The sequence below is a fragment of the Bufo bufo genome, chromosome 6, assembly GCF_905171765.1.
Source record: "Bufo bufo chromosome 6, aBufBuf1.1, whole genome shotgun sequence".
Taxonomy (NCBI): Eukaryota; Metazoa; Chordata; class Amphibia; order Anura; family Bufonidae; genus Bufo; species Bufo bufo.
The window spans coordinates 65,632,678-65,656,956 of NC_053394.1; the positions used below are offsets into that span (position 1 = coordinate 65,632,678).

A 24,279-nucleotide genomic window follows, 5' to 3' on the forward strand; every position below is an offset into this window, starting at 1 on the left:
GCCAGTCAACTATGTCCTCAGAACTTTTCGAGTTCAGGGTACGTGGCCTCTGAACACTGGGCATTATTCTAGGGCCAAAGGGAATCACAGCACCACGACCACGACGGCCCCTGCGGGGTTGCCTGCGTCTGCCTGTCATTTTTTTTTAGATTAGTTAAGTTATACTATGCGTGCAGGCTACTGTGACACCAGATATGAGTTGGGCTGGTGACACTATGCACTTGCAGCTGGGCCTTAAACACACAAACACGTGTGTGCAACTGACTGCTATTTATTTACAGTCAAAATTGTTGTTTTTCTTTAAATGTAATCTACTGTGACACCAGATATGAGTTGCGCTGGTGACACTATGCACTTGCAGCTGGGCCTTAAACACACAAACACATGCAGGCAACTGACTGCTATTTATTCACAGTGAAAATTGTTGTTTTTCCTTAAATGTAATCTACTGTGACACCAGATATGAGTTGAGCTGGTGACACTATGCTTTTGCAGCTGGGCCTTAAACACACAAACACGTGCAGGCAACTGACTGCTATTTATTCACAGTCAAAATTGTTGTTTTTCTTTAAATGTAATCTACTGTGACACCAGATATGAGTTGCGCTGGTGACACTATGCTTTTGCAGCTGGGCCTTAAAGGGCTTCTGTCACCCCACTAAAGTCATTTTTTTTTTTGGGCTAGTTAAATTACTTATATTGCGATATATGAAAATATAATGGTCTTACTTACTTTGATTCAGCAGTTTCTTCTAAAAACAAAGTTTTATCATATGTAAATTAAGTCTCTACCAGCAAGTAGGGCGGCTACTTGCTGGTAGCAGCTGCAGAAAACCGCCCCCTCGTCGTGTTGATTGACAGGGCCAGCCAGGATCTCCTCCTCCGACTGGCCCTGTCAATCAACACGACGAGGTGGCGGTTTTCTAACGTCTACTATTTTGGTGATGTAATCGGCGCAGGCGCACTGAGGGAGTTCTGAGGAGGCGAGCCTCCTCATCTCAGAGCGCCTGCGCCAAATGAACACAGGCTCGCGATTTTTGAAATGCCGACAGGGCTGGCCGGAGGAGGAGATCCCGGCTGGCCCTGTCAATCGACACGACGAGGGGGCGGTTTTCTGCAGCTGCTACCAGCAAGTAGCCGCCCACTTGCTGGTAGAGACCTAATTTACATATTATAAAACTTCGTTTTTAGAAGAAACTGCTGAATCAAAGTAAGTAAGACCATATATTTTCATATATCGCAATATAAGTAATTTAACTAGCCCCAAAAAAAAATATGACTTTAGTGGGGTGACAGAAGCCCTTTAAACACACAAAACACGTGCAGGCAACTGACTGCTATTTATTCACAGTCAAAATTGTTGTTTTTCTTTAAATGTAATCTACTGTGACACCAGATATGAGTTGTGCTGGTGACACTATGCACTTGCAGCTTGGCCTTAACCCCTTAAAGACTCAGTCCTATTTCACCTTAAGGACTTGGCCATTTTTTGCAAATCTGACCAGTGTCAATTTAAGTGCTGATAACTTTAAAACGCTTTGACTTATCCAGGCCGTTCTGAGATCTTTTTTTCATCACATATTGTACTTCATGACACTGCTAAAATTGGGTAAAAAAAGTATTTTTTTTTGCATAAAAAAATGTCATATTTACCAAAAATTTAGAAAAATTAGCAAATTTCAAAGTTTCAGTTTCTCTACTTCTGTAATACATAGTAATACCCCCCAAAATGGTGATGACTTTACATTCCCCATATGTCTACTTCATGTTTGTAACATTTTGGAAATGATATTTTATTTTTTGGGGATGTTACAAGGCTTAGAAGTTTAGAAGCAAATCTTGAAATTTTTCAGAAATTTACAAAAACCCAATTTTTAGGGACCACTACAGGTCTGAAGTCACTTTGCGAGGCTTACATAATAGAAACCGCCCAAAAATGACCCCATTCTATAAACTACACCCCTCAAGGTATTGAAAACTAATTTTACAAACTTCGTTAACCCTTTAGGTGTTGCACAAGAGTTATTGGCAAATGGGGATGAAATTTGAAAATTTCATTTTTTTACCTAATTTTCCATTTTAACCCATTTTTTCCACTAACAAAGCAAGGGTTAACAGCCAAACAAGACTGTATATTTATTGCCCTGACTCTGCCGTTTACAGAAACACCCCATATGTGGCTGTAAACTACTGTACGGGCACACAGTAGGGCGTAGAGGTTTTGGAACCTCTGTTTTTTTGACACCATGTCCCATTTGAAGCCCCCCTGATGCACCCCTAAAAAGTGACCCCATCTAAGAAACTACACCCCTCAAGGTATTCAAAACTGATTTTACAAACTTTGTTAACCCTTTACGTGTTGCACAAGATTTAATGGAAAATAGAGATACAATTTCAAAATTTCACTTTTTTGGCAGATTTTCCATTTTAATATTTTTTTTCCAGTTACAAAGCAAGGGTTAACAGCCAAACAAAACTCAATATTTATGGCCCTGATTCTGTAGTTTACAGAAACACCCCATATGTGATCGTAAACTGCTGTACGGGCACACGGCAGGGCGCAGAAGGAAAGGAATGCCATACGGTTTTTGGAAGGCAGATTTTGCTGGACTGTTTTTTTTGACAGCATGTCCCATTTGAAGCCCCCCTGATCCACCCCTAGAGTAGAAACTCCATAAAAGTGACCCCATCTAAGAAACTACACCCCTCAAGGTATTCAAAACTGATTTTACAAACTTTGTTAACCCTTTAGGTGTTGCACAAGATTTAATGGAAAATAGAGATACAATTTCAAAATTTCACTTTTTGGGCAGATTTTCCATTTTAATATTTTTTTTCCAGTTACAAAGCAAGGGTTAACAGCTTTGTTTACAACATTCATCTGACAGGTTAGATCATGTGGTAATTTCATAGAGCAGTTTGTCACGGACACGGCGATACCTAATATGTATACAATTATTTTAATTTATGTAAGTTTTACCCAATGATTTCATTTTTAAAACAAAAAAAAGTTTTAGTGTCTCCATAGTCTAAGAGCCATAGTTTTTTCAGTTTTTGGGCGATTATCTCAAGTAGGGTCTCATTTTTTGCGGGATGAGATGATGGTTTGATTTGCACTATTTTGGGGTGCATATGACTTTTTGATTGCTTGCTATTACACTTTTTGTGACGTAAGATGACAAAAAATGGCTTTTTTTACACCGTTTTTTTTTTTTTTTTTACGGTGGTCACCTGAGGGGTTATGTCATGTGATATTTTTATAGAGTCGGTCGATACGGACGCGGCAATACCTAATATGTATACTTTTTTAAATTTATGTAAGTTCTACACAATGATTTCATTTTTGAAACAAAAAAATGATGTTTTAGTGTTTCCATAGTCTAAGAGCCATAGTTTTTTCAGTTTTTGGGCGATTATCTTAAGTATGATCTCATTTTTTGCGGGATGAGATGACGGTTTGATTGTTACAATATTGGCGTACATGCGACTTTTTTGATCACTTTTATTACCTTTTTTTGGGAAGTAAAGTGGGCAAAATTTCAATTTCATCATAGTTTTTTATTTTTTATTTTTATGGCGTTCACCGTTCGCTTTATAGATCAGGTCGTTATGGACGCGGCGATACCAAACATGTGTAGGGAATATTATTATTTTCATTTTTAATCAGTGATAAATGGGTTTTTTGATTTTTAAATTTTTTTCACTTTTTTTTCACTTTTTTTTTTACCCAGACCCACTTGGTTCTTGAAGATCCAGTGGGTCTGATGTCTGTATAATACAGTACAGTACAATATATATTGTACTGCACTGTATTTTACTTACACTGAACAAATCTATGCCTTCAGCACAGATCTGTTCAGCACCATGGACAGCAGGATGCCTGAGGCGGCGTCCTGTTGCCATGGGAACCTTCCCCGTCTGCCACAACTTCGCAGACGGGGAAGGGTGAGGACGGGGCTGGCGGGGGGCTGTCTGGGAGCTCTCTCCCTCTCCATCGGGGGGCTGCAAAGGCACAGCAGCCCCCTGATGGGAGAGGGAGGGAGCTCCCTGAGCTGTTAACCTTTTCCATACAGCGGTCCGTACGGACCGCTGTATGGAAAGGGTTAAACGGCTGACATCGCATCACCGATGTCAGCCGTTTATACCAGGGTGTCAGCAATGTGCTGGCACCCTGGTATACCCACTGTACACCAGCGATTATTCAATGGGAGGCGGGCGGGAAATCGCAATCCCGCCTGCCGCACCGCCCGCCTCCCGCACCGCCCGCACCGCCCGCAACCCCCCCTGCACCTCCCACTGGGCTAAAATCATTCAGAGGTGCAGGGGGGTGATAAATATATATTTTTGCCACACTAAAGTTTCTGAATTGACCTGCGGTTTGTTGCGATCGCGGACATGGGGGAGTCACGGGACCCCCCCGCGCATTTAGCCGAGGTGCCTGCTCAATGATTTGAGCAGGCACCGTGTTCTGATCACAGCCGGCCGGGCGGCAGTGATCGGAACAACACATGACGTACCGGTACGTCATGGGTAGAGTTGAGCGAACACCTGGATGTTCGGGTTCGAGAAGTTCGGCCGAACTTCCCGGAAATGTTCATGTTCGGGATTCGAACCCGACCCGAACTTCGTCCCGAACCCGAAACCCATTGAAGTCAATGGGGACCCGAACTTTTCGGCACTAAAAAGGCTGTAAAACAGCCCAGGAAAGGGCTAGAGAGCTGCAAAAGGCAGCAAAATGTAGTTAAATCCCCTGCAAACAAATGTGGATAGGGAAATGAATAAAAATAAAAATAATAAAAATAAAAATAAAATAAATAAAAATTAACCAATATCAATTGGAGAGAGGTCCCATAGCAGAGAATCAGGCTTCATGTCAGCAGAGAATCAGTCTTCATGTCATAGCAGAGAATCAGGCTTCACGTCACCCAAAACTGGAACAGTCCATTGTCAGATATTTAGGCCCAGGCACCCAGGCAGAGGAGAGAGGTCCCATAACATAGAATCTGGCTTCATGTCAGCAGAGAATCAGTCTTCATGTCATAGCAGAGAATTAGGCTTCATGTCATAGCAGAGAATCAGGCTTCACGTCACCCACCACTGGAACAGTCCATTGTCAGATATTTAGGCCCAGGCACCCAGGCAGAGGAGAGAGGTCTCATAGCAGAGAATCTGGCTTCATGTCAGCAGAGAATCAGTCTTCATGTCATAGCAGAGAATCAGGCTTCACGTCACCCACCACTGGAACAGTCCATTGTCAGATATTTAGGCCCAGGCACCCAGGCAGAGGAGAGAGGTCCCATAGCAGAGATTCAGGCTTCATGTCAGCAGAGAATAAGTCTTCATGTCATAGCAGAGAATCATGCTTCACGTCACCCAACATTGGAACAGTCCATTGTCATATAATTTAGGCCTCGGCACCCAGGCAGAGGAAGGAGGTCCCATAACATAGAATCTGGCTTCATGTCAGCAGAGAATCAGTCTTCATGTCATAGCAGAGAATCATGCTTCATGTCACCCAACAATGGAACAGTCCATTGTCATATAATTTAGGCCCCGGCACCCAGACAGAGGAGAGAGGTCCCATAACATAGAATCTGGCTTCATGTCAGCGACTCAGCAGAGAATCAGTCTTCATGTCATAGCAGAGAATCAGGCTTCATGTCACCCACCACTGGAACAGGCCACTATCAGATATTTTTAGGCCCCGGCACCCAGACAGAGGAGAGAGGTCCCATAACATAGAATCTGGCTTCATGTCAGCAGAGAATCAGTCTTCATGTCATAGCAGAGAATCATGCTTCACGTCACCCAACATTGGAACAGTCCATTGTCATATAATTTAGGCCCCGACACCCAGACAGAGGAGAGAGGTCCCATAACATAGAATCTGGCTTCATGTCAGCGACTCAGCAGAGAATCAGTCTTCATGTCATAGCAGAGAATCAATTGAGGGAAATTGTGGAGTCCGCACACCTTAATATAGTGGTGGGTGCTCGCAGAGGACTTGAGTCGTAAATGATGTATAGATAATCCACGGCACACCAATGTCTTTTGCTTTGCAAATTTATTATTGGTACAAAAATATTCACAAGTTTGTCAATATATGACTGGTCGCGCCATCATAGTAATATCAGCATAATATATCTTTGTAGGCCGTGATGTATCCCAACGTTTCGGTCCTGTCAAAGACCTTTCTCAAGGGATCATGGCCGGGTAGCAAACGGTTTGAAACAGGCCACTATCAGATATTTTTAGGCCCCGGCACCCAGACAGAGGAGAGAGGTCCCATAACATAGAATCTGGCTTCATGTCAGCAGAGAATCAGTCTTCATGTCATAGCAGAGAATCAGGCTTCATGTCACCCACCACTGGAACAGGCCACTGTCAGATATTTTTAGGCCCCGGCACCCAGACAGAGGAGAGGTTCATTCAACTTTGGGTTGCCCCGCAATATAATGGTAAAATGAAAATAAAAATAAGATTGAATGAGGAAGTGCCCTGGAGTACAATAATATATTGTTAAGGGGAGGTAGTTAATGTCTAATCTGCACAAGGGATGGACAGGTCCTGTGGGATCCATGCCTGGTTCATTTTTATGAACGTCAGCTTGTCCACATTGGCTGTAAACAGGCGGCTGCGTTTGTCTGTAATGACGCCCCCTGCCGTTCTGAATACACGTTCAGACAAAACGCTGGCCGCCGGGCAGGCCAGCACCTCCAAGGCATAAAAGGCTAGCTCTGGCCACATGGACAATTTGGAGACCCAGAAGTTGAATGGGGCCGAACTATCAGTCAGTACGTGGAGGGGTGTGCACATGTACTATTCCACCATGTTAGTGAAATGTTGCCTCCTGCTAACACGTTCCGTATCAGGTGGTGGTGCAGTTAGCTGTGGCGTGGTGACAAAACTTTTCCACATCTCTGCCATGCTAACCCTGCCCTCAGAGGAGCTGGCCATGACACAGCTGCGTTGGCGACCTCTTGCTCCTCCTCTGCCTTCGCCTTGGGATTCCACTTGTTCCCCTGTGACATTTGGGAATGCTCTCAGTAGCGCATCTACCAACGTGCGCTTGTACTCGCGCATCTTCCTATCACGCTCCAGTGCATGAAGTAAGGTGGGCACATTGTCTTTGTACCGGGAATCCAGCAGGGTGGCAACCCAGTAGTCCGCACACGTTAAAATGTGGGCAACTCTGCTATCGTTTCGCAGGCACTGCAGCATGTAGTCGCTCATGTGTGCCAGGCTGCCCAGAGGTAAGGACAAGCTGTCCTCTGTCGGAGGCGTATCGTCATCGTCCTGCGTTTCACCCAAGCCACGCACCACTGATGGGCCCGAGCTGCGTTGGGTGCCACCCCGCTGTGAACATGCTTCATTCTCATCCTCCTCCACCTCCTCCTCATCCTCGTCCTCCTCGTCCTCCAGTAGTGGGCCCTGTCTGGCCACATTTGTACCTGGCCTCTGCTGTTGCAAAAAACCTCTCTCTGAGTCACTTCTAAGAGACTGGCCTGAAAGTGCTAAAAATGACCCCTCTTCCTCCTCCTCCTCCTCCTCCTGGGCCACCTCCTCTTCCATCATCGCCCTAAGTGTTTTCTCAAGGAGACATAGAAGTGGTATTGTAACGCTGATAATGGCGTCATCGCCACTGGCCATGTTGGTGGAGTACTCGAAACAGCGCAACAGGGCACACAGGTCTTGCATGGAGGCCCAGTCATTGGTGGTGAAGTGGTGCTGTTCCGCAGTGCGACTGACCCGTGCGTGCTGCAGCTGAAACTCCACTATGGCCTGCTGCTGCTCGCACAGTCTGTCCAGCATGTGCAAGGTGGAGTTCCACCTGGTGGGCACGTCGCATATGAGGCGGTGAGCGGGAAGGCCGAAGTTACGCTGTAGCGCAGACAGGCGAGCAGCGGCAGGATGTGAACGCTGGAAGCGCGAACAGACGGCCCGCACTTTATGCAGCAGCTCTGACATGTCGGGGTAGTTGCGAATGAACTTCTGCACCACCAAATTCAGCACATGCGCCAGGCAAGGGATGTGCGTCAAATCGGCTAGTCCCAGAGCTGCAACGAGATTTCAGCCATTATCGCACACTACCAGGCCGGGCTTGAGGCTCACCGGCAGCAACCACTCGTCGGTCTGTTATTCTATACCCCGCCACAAATCCTGTGCGGTGTGGGGCCTGTCCCCCAAAACATATGAGTTTCAGAATGGCCTGCTGACGTTTACCCCGGGCTGTGCTGAAGTTGGTGGTGAAGGTGTGTGGCTGACTGGATGAGCAGGTGGAAGAAGAGGAGGAGGAAGCTGAGTAGGAGGAGGAGGCAACAGGAGGCAAAGAATGTTGCCCTGCGATCCTTGGCGGCGGAAGGACGTGCGCCAAACAGCTCTCCGCCTGGGGCCCAGCCGCCACTACATTTACCCAGTGTGCAGTTAGGGAGATATAGCGTCCCTGGCCGTGCTTACTGGTCCAAGTATCTGTGGTTAGGTGGACCTTGCCACAGATGGCATTGCGCAGTGCACACTTGATTTTATCGGATACTTGGTTGTGCAGGGAAGGCACGGCTCTCTTGGAGAAGTAGTGCCGGCTGGGAACAACATACTGTGGGACAGCAAGCGACATGAGCTGTTTGAAGCTGTCTGTGTCCACCAGCCTGAATGACAGCATTTCATAGGCCAGTAGTTTAGAAATGCTGGCATTCAGGGCCAGGGATCGAGGGTGGCTTGGTGGGAATTTACGCTTTCTCTCAAATGTTTGTGAGATGGAGAGCTGAACGCTGCCGTGTGACATGGTTGAGATGCTTGGTGACGCAGGTGGTGGTGTTGGTGGTACATCCCATGTTTGCTGGACGGCAGGTGCCAACGTTCCTCCAGAGGCGGAGGAAGAGGCCGAGGCGGCAGCAGCAGAAGAGGCCAAGGCGGCAGCAGCAGAAGAGGTAGCAGGGGGAGCCTGAGTGACTTCCTTGTTTTTAAGGTGTTTACTCCACTGCAGTTCATGCCTTGCATGCAGGTGCCTGGTCATGCAGGTTGTGCTAAGGTTCAGAACGTTAATGCCTCGCTTCAGGCTCTGATGGCACAGCGTGCAAACCACTCAGGTCTTGTCGTCAGCACATTGTTTGAAGAAGTGCCATGCCAGGGAACTCCTTGAAGCTGCCTTTGGGGTGATCGGTCCCAGATGGCGGCGGTCAGTAGCAGGCGGAGTCTCTTGGCGGCGGGTGTTCTGCTTTTGCCCACTGCTCCCTCTTTGTCTTTTGCTACGCTGTTGGCTCGGTCTCACCACTGCCTCTTCCTCCGAACTGTGAAAGTCAGTGGCACGACCTTCATTCCATGTGGGGTCTAGGACCTCATCGTCCCCTGCATCGTCTTCATCCCTGACCTCCTGTTCAGTCTGCACACTGCAGAAAGACGCAGCAGTTGGAACCTGTGTTTTGTCATCTTCAGAGACGTGCTGAGGTGGTATTCCTATGTCCTCATCATCAGGAAACATAAGTGGTTGTGCGTTAGTGCATTCTATGTCTTCCACCGCTGGGGAAGGGCTAGGTGGATGCCCTTGGGAAACCCTGCCAGCAGAGTCTTCAAACAGAATAAGAGACTGCTGCATAACTTGAGGCTCAGATAGTTTCCCTGATATGCATGGGGGTGATGTGACAGACTGATGGGCTTGGTTTTCATGCGCCATCTGTGCGCTTTCTGCAGAAGACTGGGTGGGAGATAATGTGAACGTGCTGGATCCACTGTCGGCCACCCAATTGACTAATGCCTGTACCTGCTCAGGCCTTACCATCCTTAAAACGGCATTGGGCCCCACCAAATATTTCTGTAAATTCTGGCGGCTACTGGGACCTGAGGTAGTTTGTACACTAAGACGTGTGGCTGTGGCAGAATGGCCACGTCCTCTCCCAGCACCAGAGGGTCCACTAACACCACCACGACCATGTCCGCGTCCGCGTCCCTTACTAGATGTTTTCCTCATTGTTACCGTTCACCACAATAAGAAAAATATTTTTTGGCCCAATGTATTGAATTCAAATTCAGGCCTTTTTTTACAGACACCTAACACTATCTGGCTATCTATTTAGGTACCGTATTACACTAATACAGGCACTGCAGTAATGACAGATTTAGCTGAATATAAATTTGAGGCCTATTATTCAGGCGCTGGGTGACAGGTATACGTTTACGGACAGAATTAGACTTGGATATGCACAGTAGCGTGTGTGTGAAGTTATTGAGAATGACCCTATCAGCACCTTGAATCTAATATACCCTTTTAGGGATAGATTTAAACTAGGCCTGATACAGCAGAAACCACTAATTTAGAAAATTGCTAGGTTGGGAATTGTATTTCAACCCAGAACAAAAACTGTGCTTTGACGGACACAAAATAACTTGAGCAGCTACAGCAATAGCCACAGATTTAGCTGAATATAAATTTGAGGCCTATTATTTAGGCGTTGGGTGACAGGTATACGTTTACGGACAGAATTAGACTTGGATATTGCAGTAGCGTGTGTGTGAAGTTATTGAGAATGACCCTATCAGCACCTTGAATCTAATATACCCTTTTAGGGATAGATTTAAATAACCACACTATTGATGATTAAATGGACTTGGTGGCAGCTTGCCCCTGATGTAGGATATAGCCAAAAAATAACCACACTATTGATGGTTAAATGGACTTGGTGGCAGCTTGCCCCCGATGTAGGATATAGCCAAAAAATAACCACACTATTGATGGTTAAATGGACTTGGTGGCAGCTTGCCCTTGATGTAGGATATAGCCAAAAAATAGCCACACTATTGATGGTTAAATGGACTTGGTGACAGCTTGCCCCTGATGTAGGATATAGCAAAAAATAACTACACTATTGATGGTTAAATGGACTTGGTGGCAGCTTGTGCTGGCGCACCACAAGCCACAAAATGACCGCCGATTACCCCAGAAAAAAGTGACTGAAAAACGCTCTGGGCAGCCTAAAAACAGTGAGCAATTGTATAGCAGCAGTTCAATGATCCACAGCTGTAGATCGATCACTGTCTTAAGTGTTTTGGAGGAGTTAATCACTGCCTAATCTCACCCTAACGTCGCAGCTGCAACCTCTCCCTACACTTGTAACAGCAGAGTGACGTGCAGTGCTACGTGACCCAAGCTTATATAGAGGCTGGGTCACATGCTGCACTGGCCAATCACAGCCATGCCAATAGTAGGCATGGCTGTGATGGCCTCTTGGGGCAAGTAGTATGACGCTTGTTGATTGGCTGCTTTGCAGCCTTTCAAAAAGCGCCAAGAAAGCGCCGAACACCGAACCCGAACCCGGACTTTTACGATAATGTTAGGGCTCGGGTCCGTACCGGTACGTCATGCGTCCCTAAGGGGTTAAACACACAAACACGTGCAGGCAACTGACTGCTATTTATTCACAGTCAAAATTGCTGTTTTTCTTTAAATGTAATCTACTGTGACACCAGATATGAGTTGCGCTGGTGACACTATGCACTTGAAGCTGGGCCTTAAACACACAAACATGTGCAGGCAACTGACTGCTATTTATTCACAGTCAAAATTGTTGTTTTTCTTTAAATGTAATCTACTATGACACCAGATATGGGTTGCGCTGGTGACACTATGCACTTGCAGCTGGGCCTTAAACACACAAACACGTGTCGGCAACTGACTGCTATTTATTCACAGTCAAAATTGTTGTTTTTCTTAAATGTAATCTACTATGACACCAGATATGAGTTGCGCTGGTGACACTATGCACTTGCAGCTGGGCCTTAAACACACAAACACGTGTCGGCAACTGACTGCTATTTATTCACAGTCAAAAAAGTTTTGGTTTTTTTTAAATGCATGCTACTGTGACACCAGATATGAGTGGTGGCGCTGGGCAAGTGGGCACAGTATGCGCTGTGAGCCTGACACACACGTTGGCTGGCAGGAAACTGCAATTAGATTACACAGGGGGAAAAAAAGCAGACTGATGTTCCTACAGCAGAGATCAGATGAGTCTTTCAGGACTGTAGTGGACACTGAATACACTAGCCTAGCTATCAATTTCCCTATTAAATCAGCAGCAGCTACACTGTCCCTCCTCTCACTAAGAATGCAGCTTCCGAATGAATCTAAAATGGATGCTGTCCAGGAGGTGGGAGGGTCTGGGAGGGAGGGTATGATGCTGATTCGCTGGAATGCATCTGCTGACTGTGAGGTACAGGGTCAAAGTTTACACAATGATGATGAATAGGGGGCGGACCGAACATCGCATATGTTCGCCCCCCGCGGCGAACGCGAACAAGCTATGTTCGGCGGTAACTGTTCGCCGGCGAATAGTTTGGGACATCTCTAGCCACGGATGCAGTGCAGGTGTACCTCAGACAAAAAAATGGGTATATGTCACCCACTGAACTAACAGACGGATTAACTATATTAATTTCCCTGTTACGGATGCAGTGCAGGTGTACAGTACCTCACACCAAAAATGGGTATATGTCACCCACTGAACTAACAGACAGATTAACTATATTAATTTCCCTGTCACGGACGCAGTGCAGGTTTACCTCACACATACAATGGGTATATGTCACCCACCGATCTAACAGATGGATTAACTATGTTAATTTCCCTTTTACAGATGCAGTGCAGGTGTACCTCACACAAAAAAATAGGTATATTTCACCCTTTGAACTAACAGACGGATTAACTATAATTATTTCCTTGTGACGGATGCAGTGCAGGTGTACCTCACACAAAAAATTTGTATATTTCACCCACCGAACTAACAGACGGATTAACTATATTAATTTCGCTGTCATATATGCAGTGCAGGTGTACCTCAGACCAAAAATGAGTATATGTCACCCACCGAACTAACAGACAGAGTAACTATTGTATCTTTGTGTCAAGGGTACAAAGATGGTGCGTTGCACCCACAAATGATCGCTGTACAGTAGGTCACTCACAGAATTAACAGCCAGATTAATGCATCAGTTTGCTTTTGTTCAGTCACCATTCTGCTCTGGATGCGGACACCAAAAAGCTGCCTGCAGCGTTTTTCTGTCCGCCATGTGGTGCGGAGCAAGACGGATCCGTCCTGACACACAGGGGACGGATCAGTTTTTTCTGACACAATAGAAAACTGATCCGTCCCCCATTGACTTTCAATGGTGTTCATGACGGATCTGTCATGGCTATATAAGACATAATACAACCGGATCCATTCATGACGGATGCATGCGGTTGTATTATTGTAACGGAAATGACGGATCCGCAAAAAAACGCTAATTGTGAAAGTAGCCTTAAAAGCTTGTTGATTGGCTGCCCTGCAGCCTTTCTTGCTTTTTAAAATCTGTTTATTAATTTTATAACATGTATAAAATAATACAAACATGGTATACAAGACCAATTTTGGACATTGATCATTTAGTGTTACAATACAATGAATCAGAGCCGGTACAGGTAAGTAAATCCAAAAAAGAACAATAGCATTGCATTGGAGGTACAACACACAAGAACGTATGGTATTTAATAAGCAGCAGGAGGGATCAGTCCCTGTGATTAATCAGACGTGGAACAGAAGGACCAAGTAAAGTTCCAGTTCTTGTAGTAGTGATGGTCTGGGAGATAGACAAACCTATACTATACATGCAATTGATGCTTAGTACAAAATTAGACGCGTATTCAAATGAGCCTTTCAACAAGCTTTATTAAATGGCCAAACACTGAACTAGTACCCAAACTTTTACTGCAAAGTTTGGGTTCGGGTCTGGATACCCGAACTTGCAAAATTCGGTACGGACTCAAACTTTGCAGTTCGGGTTCGCTCAATTCTAATTATGACATATATTTTTCCCTTTTTTTTTTCCTATTAATTCACTTCCCCAAAAAAGTAAAACAATGTAAAATTAACACAGAAAAAGGGCTAATAGGACGTACGCATCTTTCCTAATAATACACCCTGTAAATGACTGTAGTACAAGGTAACTTCACCGCAAAACAGCAATTATGAAATATATTTTTTCATTTTTTCCCCTCTATTAATACACGCCCCCCAAAAAAGTTAAACAATGTAAAATCAACGCAGAACAGCTAATGCACCCCGTAAATGGCTGCATCACACCGAACTTGCACCCCAATCACAAGCATGGTTTGCTGGAATTAGTGATGTGTCATATAGTGCAAACAACCTAAAAACAGCAGTATAACACCAATTTGGATCCCCAATTAGTGCAGCGAGGTGTGATAGAATCGCTCCTATTACCCAGGCTTTACACTCTCCTATTGCACCCTGTTCTCCTTTTATAGTGTAGATGATGCCTCCCTATCATTTCCCTACACCTTGAATAATCTTTTCCTGAACTTGTAAATCGATTTTTCAGCACAATAAAGTTTTTCCTAGCACTGTCCCTAGCGCCTTCTGATGTCTCTCCCTGCACTAAGTACGCTGGAAAATGGCTGAATCCAAGATGGCTGAGGCTATTTATAGGGCTGTGTTCTGTAGTAAAGTGAGGAACCGTACTCAGTTCAAAAGGTGTCACTGGTGCCAATCAAGGGCTGTTAGGTGCCAATCAAAGGCCATTACGATTAATGGATTCTATACCTGTGATTTGAGCTTCGTCGTTTACCTAATAAAATGTCCATGTGGCCTCGGATACGTCGGCGAGACAACACAATACATCAGGGACCGGATAAGCAAGCACAAATCAATAATCAGACTAGGCCATACTTTCTTACCTATACCTCAACATTTTCTAGAGAAACAAATTTCCCAGCTTAGTTTCCAAATCCTGGAGCAAATTGATCAACCAAGGAGAGGAGGTAACAGGACGCTCCTCCTGAAACAGAGGGAGGCCCTCTGGATCCATAAACTGGGAACAATGTGATTTTTTCATAAACTTGTGATATTATTGATGTATATTGACATATGTATCTTTCCTTCTTTCTACAGACTCACTGAATTGTCCACAAGCGGGCGAGGGTGAGGTATTGGCTTCTGCTTCCCATGCTTCCCTTCCCCCCCCCCCTCCTTTTCCTCTCCCCTCCCTTGACTAGACATATACCCCTTTATTTTATGATAGAGATTTTTTCTCCCATATACCCATAGGACTAAACAGTCCTATATATACACACACACACGTGTAGAATATACCATGATAAAGTCCATTATGGCACAACAATCCCTAACATACAGATCTCAATTGGGCTTACCCACCCCTTTAATTAGTGCAACATTTCTTTAATGACCTTTTCCTTATTTTCATCACCAAGTTTCATATCAGTTTTCCTACCAACTTGTCTATATTTTTAAGGCAGTCTCCCCACTTCTTATAAGATCACCCCTGCAGCAATATGTTATTAACCTATCTCTACACCCACGAGGCCAACCCACCCCCCTCCCCATTAGTGCCACCATTCTTTTTCAAATGCTTCTTTTAATGATAATTCCTTGACAACCATTCTCATTCCTGACCAACACTTACAGATCTAATTGCCCCCTCCCCAACCGTTCTCATTCCATATCAATTTTTACAGATTAATTGCACTCTCCCCCCACTAATAGATTGTTTTCTGCCACTCCACCAGACATTCAGTATCCAACATTATATAATGTATACTAGATCCAACTATATGTGGGGATAAATGACGCCGGTTCAGATATAGATCAAATGTCTATTCCAATCTACAATCGTACCCAATGGAATACATACATAGACCACTTCCGCCCATGTGATAGTACGTGGAATGCATACATGCGCTCCACACACCTCGTCATGTCCGGTCAGGTGATTGGAACCATTGCGCTCCACATAGTGCTCACTGGGACTTCCGCCATATGGAACGCACGCGTGCGCTCCACGTATCACGCCTCTTCCGGTCATATGACCGGAACCACTGTGGAGCACACTATTTAAACGGCGGTTAACACCGATAAACCAGCATCCAGCGCCCCAGGAATACCACTATCCACCCTACATGTATATGTTTGACTCTAATCTTTTTTCCACAAGTGTATGTGAAGCTCCATCGTCAAATTACTTTGACCAACCATGAGAATCTATTGCATGCCTTCATGTTGCCATTCTTTCATGCCTCCATATCTATATACAAGATACCCTTTGTAGGAATAGCATTCGGGGTTAATTAAATGTATTGGGCTTTATTTGATACAAATGATATGACTACGTGGCCACCCCTCTATGCCTGACCCCGGTGCCTTTATATATATACATATACAGTACAGACCAAAAGTTTGGACACACCTTCTCATTCAAAGAGTTTTCTTTATTTTCATGACTATGAAGGCATCAAAACTATGAATTAACACATGTGGAATTATATACATAACAAACAAGTGTGAAACAACTGAAGATATGTCATATTCTAGGTTCTTCAAAGTAGCCACCTTTTGCTTTGATTACTGCTTTGCACACTCTTGGCATTCTCTTGATGAGCTTCAAGAGGTAGTCCCCTGAAATGGTCTTCCAACAGTCTTGAAGGAGTTCCCAGAGATGCTTAGCACTTGTTGGACCTTTTTCCTTCACTCTGCGGTCCAGCTCACCCCAAACCATCTCGATTGGGTTCATGTCCGGTGACTGTGGAGGCCAGGTCATCTGGCGCAGCACCCCATCACTCTCCTTCATGGTCAAATAGCCCTTACTTTCAAAGTTTTCCCAATTTTTCGGCTGACTGACTGACCTTCATTTCTTAAAGTAATGATGGTCACTCGTTTTTCTTTACTTAGCTGCTTTTTTCTTGCCATAATACAAATTCTAACAGTCTATTCAGTAGGACTATCAGCTGTGTATCCACCTGACTTCTCCTCAACGCAACTGATGGTCCCAACCCCATTTATAAGGCAAGAAATCCCACTTATTAAACCTGACAGGGTACACCTGTGAAGTGAAAACCATTTCAGGGGACTACCTCTTGAAGCTCATCAAGAGAATGCCAAGAGTGTGCAAAGCAGTAATCAAAGCAAAAGGTGGCTACTTTGAAGAACCTAGAATATGACATATTTTCCGTTGTTTCACACTTGTTTGTTATGTATATAATTCCACATGTGTTAATTCATAGTTTTGATGCCTTCATAGTCATGAAAATAAAGAAAACTTTTTGAATGAGAAGGTGTGTCCAAACTTTTGGTCTGTACTGTATATGCATGATGCAAGCTATTCTTATTAGTGGTTTCATATTTGACACAGATGACATGTATTCTGCTGTATTTGACACAGAAAATATGCCCTTACATATATATGCATGTTGCAAGCTATTCTTATTAGTGGTTCCATATTTGACACAGATGAGATGTATTCTGCGGTATTTGACACAGATGAGATGACTATGTTTTGTACGATCATGTTTCCAAATCAAATCCCCATATAATCATATAATCATGTTTACTATGTCCACCATACCTTCTTCCCACGGTACGCGTATATCTAGATCTATATAATCATGCTCCCTAAACCATTATGTTTTTCCACCACCATCAGTATGTAAATCATGTTTCACGGACTCTATGTATTTATATGTATTTATCTACCTCTGGACACCATCTTACCCTGCTGCTATAACTATATCAAATTTTGCTTGTAGATTATTTATAGTTAGACTATTATTATAATTATGATATTTAACTTCATGCTCTGCTATCTGAAAAACGACCCATTCAAGACATGTATTTAATATTATTCTAGATAATATGACCGCTGATGAAGGTCAATCGTGACCGAAACGTCTGATCGGAAATATTCTGTCATTTATTTATATATACCACGGGCAAATGGATGATGCAGAAAATATGAAATAAAACCATACTTGAATTGCAAAATTTTCAACCTGAGTGCCTAAATATTTCATTTATAGGGCTGTGACATGATAGGGGCTGGCTGGCTTCTGATGGCATTGTGGGTGATCCCTCATTCCCAGAGTTCTTTGCTCCATGTCCTAACACGTACAGCAGCCATATTAGGGAAAAAATGCAATTCGTTACCACTAAGCATGAGGAAACTCTGCTTCGGTGCGAATTAAATTTTTCCAGAAATTCGAATCGAATTCTACTTCGTCAACTTTTATTCACTCATCTCTAATGGTAATAGAAAAACTTATAGCCAAGACTGTTCAATAACTAGCAAGAAGCATTAATTGCAGAATAACTTTCACAGATTTAGAAGTGATTTAAAGGTGAACCAAAAAACACATTCAAACTAGTATAGTTAAAAATTAGGCCAGTCTCAGAGGAGTGTGTTCACTGTGGGAAACATGTATGTGAGCATTATTTCCCAGCCTGAACTCTGCTCTTGTGATGGGACCTGACAGCATTATAATAATTTATAATTCTGTTTGTCTCTGCCCGACATCAGCTGTAATGAATTGTACTGACATATCGCCATCAGGAGAATAAATACCGTCAGTAGAATCCAGACCTTGATTTTATAGGTGACCCAACGTTGAGAAACTAGAGACATAATTTGTGATGATAGGCAGGAAGATTTATGGTTTTAGCCACCAGGTGGTCCTCGAGTTGAGATGAGCAAATTTATAAAAAATTTGATTCGGCTGCTTCACCGATTTTTAAGAAATTATTTGCTTCATGATGAATTTGTCACAAAGCGCATTATTTTGTAAGTAGCGGGTGCAACTAAGTAGCGGGCGATAGCGCCGCCCCCGTCATTGTACCCCTCAGATGCCGTGTTCATACATGATCGTGGCATCTGAAGGTAAATTTAATAATTCAAACCCTGTAAAATCAAATTTATCACCTCCATTTTACTCGCAACGGGCCAGCCGCCATCTTGCTTGAAGATCTCGTCCAAAATCCTGTGTAATCTCGTGCCGCATGGGAATTCGGCCAAGATCTTTAAGCAAGATGGAGGCTGGAGGCCCATCACAAGCAATTGGAGGAGGTAAGTTTAAATTTTTTTGTTTTTTATACTATTTCAGGTTAAATCGAGTCGCTGACACGAAGCACGAGGAAATTCGGCTTCTAGGCGAATCGAATTTATCCTGAAATTCTGATCGAATTCCACTTCGTAGTTGTACCAAGAAAGAATCCATTTGGATCTCTACATTGAACATTATTATTGAGTATGAACAAATCCATTGCAACATGATGCAAATATACTGTTTAAGAGTCATATACATATTCAGATTAAGAGTACTGTAATTTATAAGGTCAACTTGTGTCTAATTTTCTGAAGCCCATCTTTGAAATCATTATTTTTCAAGCTGTAAATTATAGGATTCAATAAAGGTACCAAAACAATATATAAAAGGGCAAAAAACTTATCTTGTTCTGGATAATAACTTGATGCTGGCCTCATATACAAACAAATAATTGTTCCATAGAAAATACTTATACATGTGAGGTGAGAAGAACAGGTAGAAAATGCTTTATATCGTCCTTCTGCAGATTTGATCTTCAGTATGGTAAAAATGATTGATACATAAGAGATCAATGTGAGAAAGAATGTAGAAAGAGTCAAAAGGCTACCAACAATGTAATTCATCATCTCTACTTTAGATGTGTCACTGCAAGAAATCTTAAGAAGAGGTGCGAGGTCACAGAAAAAATGGTCAATATGATGAGATGCACAGAATGATAGCTTAGATACAAGGGACAAATGTGCTGTTGGATCCATTAGACCAATGATCCATGCAGATATTGCAAGTCCTGTGCAATGTTTCAGACTCATCAGAGATGTATAACGAAGCGGTTGGCAGATTGCAATGTAGCGGTCATATGCCATGGCTGCAAGTAAAGTGACCTCGATGCTAGCCAAGGCAATGAAGAAGTATAATTGAACCATACAGGCAACAAATGAGATCATTTTTCTTTTAGTGAGAAATATATTCAACAATTTGGGCAGAATATTTGATGTGTAAGCAATATCAATGAGAGAAAGGTTCAGCAATAAAATATACATAGGACGGTGTAAGTGAGGATTTCCCCATATGACCACAATAATTGCAAAATTCCCCAAAATAATGAGAATATAGAGAAGTAGAACTGTTACAAAAATTGGTAACTGAAGTTCTGGTATTTCTGACAAGCCTAGGATGGAGAATTCTGTCGCATTGTATTCTTCTTGTCTTTGCATTTAATAGATTGCCCTTCCCAGAATAAAATAGCCATATGTTGCCATTGATAAAATGTATCTTGAACTTTTGTATGTGTTTCAATATACAAACCACATTTCCTGAAGCATTAATAAATATTTCAATTGTATCACTGATTAAATAAATTTTGTTGGAATAATAGCACAGTGCTTATTTCATGGTCCATCAGACGTCTAAAAAATGCTAGTAATTGCTCACTGTAAACCTACTGATGCAGCATTCCAGTTTTAGCTAAAAAAAAAAAAATGTATCCATTCTGTGTTAATTGTTCATTGTTTTCCAGATCTTTTCTTGCTGGCACCTACAAACATGTGCTGATGATAATTGTACCTTAAAGAGGTAGTCTAGCATTACTCACCAATCCTGCACCACTACCACTCTAACATTTACTGGATCACCTGTTTTCTACTTTTCCTAGTCCAGTCTTGATACACAGAAAACGGAATTATATACCTCCTCAGCCAATAAATGGCCAAGGTGGGTCACCGGTAGGCCAGCAACTGGTTTAATGGACATGTCCTATCTGTGGAGATTGGATGAGGACGAGGAGACCAGTAATGACCCAGTAAGTGTCAGAATGCCAGTAACAGGGATTCGTGATTTATCAATTTGTTTTTCTTTTCTAAACAATTCTAAACATTACTGAAAAGTTAGGTGTTGCCAAACAACCCCTATAACTGAAAGGAATCAAGATACTGGTTGTATGTAACCTGACCAGAGCAATACTCATGAAGTGTTTGTAGAAGGATGAGTAGTTGGTGGTGGTTGGGGTAGCTGAAAAAAGAGGAATTCACCGTATTTAAAGGGGTTTTGTCAATTCAGCAAGTGACACTTATCATGTAGAGAAAGTTAAAAGGGTTGTCTGGGTTCAGAGCTGAACCCGAACATACCCTTATTTTCACCCACGCACCACCCATGAGGCTAGCATCGGAGCATCTCATGCTCATTAACTTTCTCTACATCATAAATGCTATTTGCTGAAGTGACAAAACCCCTTTAACTTTAAGCCATAGGAAGCAAGAATAGAAGACCTACCAGAAGCTCTACATTGACGTTACAAAAAAGACTGGAAAAGCCATAAAATATATTTTTGCCCAATAAAACATTACAAAAATATATTTAAAGTTAGTAGAAGTTGAAGTCCCAAGCCCAAGGTTCACCATACCGAATTCTGCCATATTGTCATGGGGCAAATTTATTATCGCAGTAACAAACCAGGTTCCAGCTTCAATTTTCCTACCACATGCTGCAAAAGGCGCATTGTTCCTATGATGAAAGTGAATTGCCGGCACACAGGGTCTGAAAATCTTGTCAATGATATTATTATTCATTGGAATAAAAAGGAGGCCTGTAATGTTTACACTTTAACAGAAGAAGAGGATATTGTTTCAATTTATTATTGTAAACTGAAAGAACTAAAATATGAATTTTCTGGTAGTTATTCTTTAGGCCTCCTTCACACTTTTTATTTTTTTGCTTTTTTTGTGGTTAAAGGCCATGTATTTTTTCTAATTTCTTTTTAACTTTTTGAAGTGTTTATGCATTTGTTTAAACGTTTTTAACTGTCTACTTTGAACAGGAATTTTTTAACTTTCATAGGAATTTTTATGATAAAAAAAGCCTGAAAAAAACCTATAGCATGGTGGATTTTGACAAAATCACCAAAAATGCTAAAAATGCACAAACACAGTGCAAAAAAAACCATGCAAAAACCTTTTGTCTATAATGAGTTTTATAATTCACTACCAACTTTAAAGTGACATCTGGCTGCATGAGGAAAAAAACAGGAAAATCGTTGTGAATAACCATTAACGCCTTCCAGACCCCCGCATACGTGTAGTGTGGAAGTCAGGTATTTAAATATGGTGCCCAGTCAGAAGCTGAGCGAAGGCCATAGCTGCCGGAGCTAATGTCTATGATCGGCTGTAATGCTAATCATGGATATTTAACCCCTCTATTGCCATGGTCAGTAACAACCACAGTATCCGAGAGGTCTTTCTCCGGGCCAAAACAGCTCCCCCATGCCAAAATCGAGGAGAGCCGTTCAGTTGCTGTGGCAGCCTCAGTCCCTCTGAGAGATCTGAGGACTGCTTTAGCTATGTGCCTGTGGCAAGGGCTCCATGGTAACATAGTGAATCTCCCAAATACTGCAATGGTAATAGGGACTTAAAAAAAAGTTCAAAAACGTAAAAAAAATTTACAAAATATAAATATATACTGTATTTTTCACTTTATAAGATGCACCGAATTATAAGACATACCTAGGTTTTAGAGGAGGAAAATAAAAAAAAAATCTTTCATTGGATCTCAGATAAGACTCCCAATCTTCATCAGACCTCAGATTAAATCCCCATATCAGACCTCAGATCAGACCCTCATATCAGACCTCAGATCAGACCCCCAGATAAGACCACCAATCTTAATAAGACCTCAGATCAGACCCCAAATCTTCATCAGACCTCAGATCAGCCCCCATATCAGACCTCAGATCAGCCCCCATATCAGACCTCATAGCAAACTAAAAATTTATAAATTAACTTACCTCTACAGACGGCTCAGCCACTCTGCCCATCCAGCTGCTCTTCCTGCATTTATGTTCTTCTCTGGGGCAACACTGTACTGCGAGATGACCAGGTCATAGTGCGCACACTACATCCTGATGCCGTACGCAGTCAGGACAGTTCAGCACGGGCCCAGGGAGTGGTGAGTAGAACCAGCACTAGTAGCACTACATACACCACTCCCCACTCCGCTTGTATACTAATGAGAACTTCCATAATGGTAGTGCTCACTAGTATTCACTTTATAGAACACACTGTCATTTTTCCACCACTTTTAAAGGAAAAAAGTGTGTCTTATGAAGTATAGATAGAAGATAGATAGATAGATAATTTTGTTCCCCATATTAAAAATATAAATAGATAAAACAATTCTCACTACAGTGAAATGTCACATAGAAATGTGAAGAATGACTGTGTATAGAGCTAGGTTAAATAGTTATTTAAAGAAAAAAGAACTTCCCACAAAGTGTTTTGTGAAATAGCAAAAAAGAATAGGACATGTCTTAAAACAATCATGGTGGGGACTTGGCCACTGCTAACCCTCCAAACTATGTGTTATGTGTCTGTCACCAAATACTTGTTGAGAATCCCCTTTGAAAATACAATCTTAGGTGTATATTTAAAACAACTTTTTCTCAGCAAGTAAATATTATGTACACATACTGTATAATGCATTTTCATGATTAATCTTACCTAATTCAAATAGCTAATAATACACAAAACAGTGCTGTGTCAGAGGTTCAGCAACCCTAACAGCTTCAACAGCTCTCCAGTGACCTTTTATACTCTAAGTCCTTTAGGAAAGATTGAGCTCCCAAGAGAAATCAATGACAATGTAATTTAAATTGTTCTATGTAATGATTCTGAAAAGTTTAGCAACCAAAAAAGAACAAATGTTTTAAGTAAACTACTGCTAATAATAATATATTGTAATTCTGTAAAAATATTTTTTCTAATATTGAAATAAGTTAAGGGATAATCTAGTAGGTAAAAGTTATCCCTAGAGTTGAGCGGACACCTGGATGTTCGGGACCCGAACTTGACCCAAACTTGACCCCGAACCCCACTGAAGTCAATGGGGACCCGAACTTTTGAGCACTAAAATTGCTGTAAAAAAGTCATGGAAAGGGCTAGAGGGCTGCAAAATGTGGTTAAGAGCATGGCAAGTGCTCTGCAAAAAAATCTGGACAGGGAAATGACTTAAAATAACATAAAATACGTAAAAAGAAAAAATAATAATCTAGATCTTGGAGGACGAGGTCCATATGGAGTAGGAGGATGAGGAGGCGGTGGATATGGTGGTGTAGGTGGAAGCTGCAGTGAAAGAAGAGGAGGTAGCCTACACTGCTTTTTGGTTTTATTATTTATTTATTTTTTGTTTAAATTAGGGTATACCCCAAAACATTGGGAAATATAACCTGTTATAACCCCCTGCAGCCATGCTAAACAAACATTCAGACAATACACTAGCTGCAGGGCAGCACCTCCAAGGCATAAAGGGCAAACTCAGGCCATATGCCCAATGTGTAGACCCAGAAGTTGAAGGGGGCAGACCCATCAGTCAGTACATTATTAACCTGTCTACTAGGTAGAGCAGGGGTATATCAC

General features: G+C 42.6%; 1 protein-coding gene across 1 annotated transcript; it reads right to left on the reverse strand.

Annotated features, from left to right (window-relative positions):
• Window positions 1-19,158: 19,158 nt before the first annotated feature.
• Window positions 19,159-20,070, reverse strand: LOC121005510 (olfactory receptor 1019-like). Its single transcript, XM_040438278.1, has one exon. The coding sequence runs from the start codon at window positions 19,915-19,917 to the stop codon at window positions 19,159-19,161; it is 759 nt and encodes a 252-aa protein (XP_040294212.1). The 5' UTR covers window positions 19,918-20,070.
• Window positions 20,071-24,279: the final 4,209 nt, after the last annotated feature.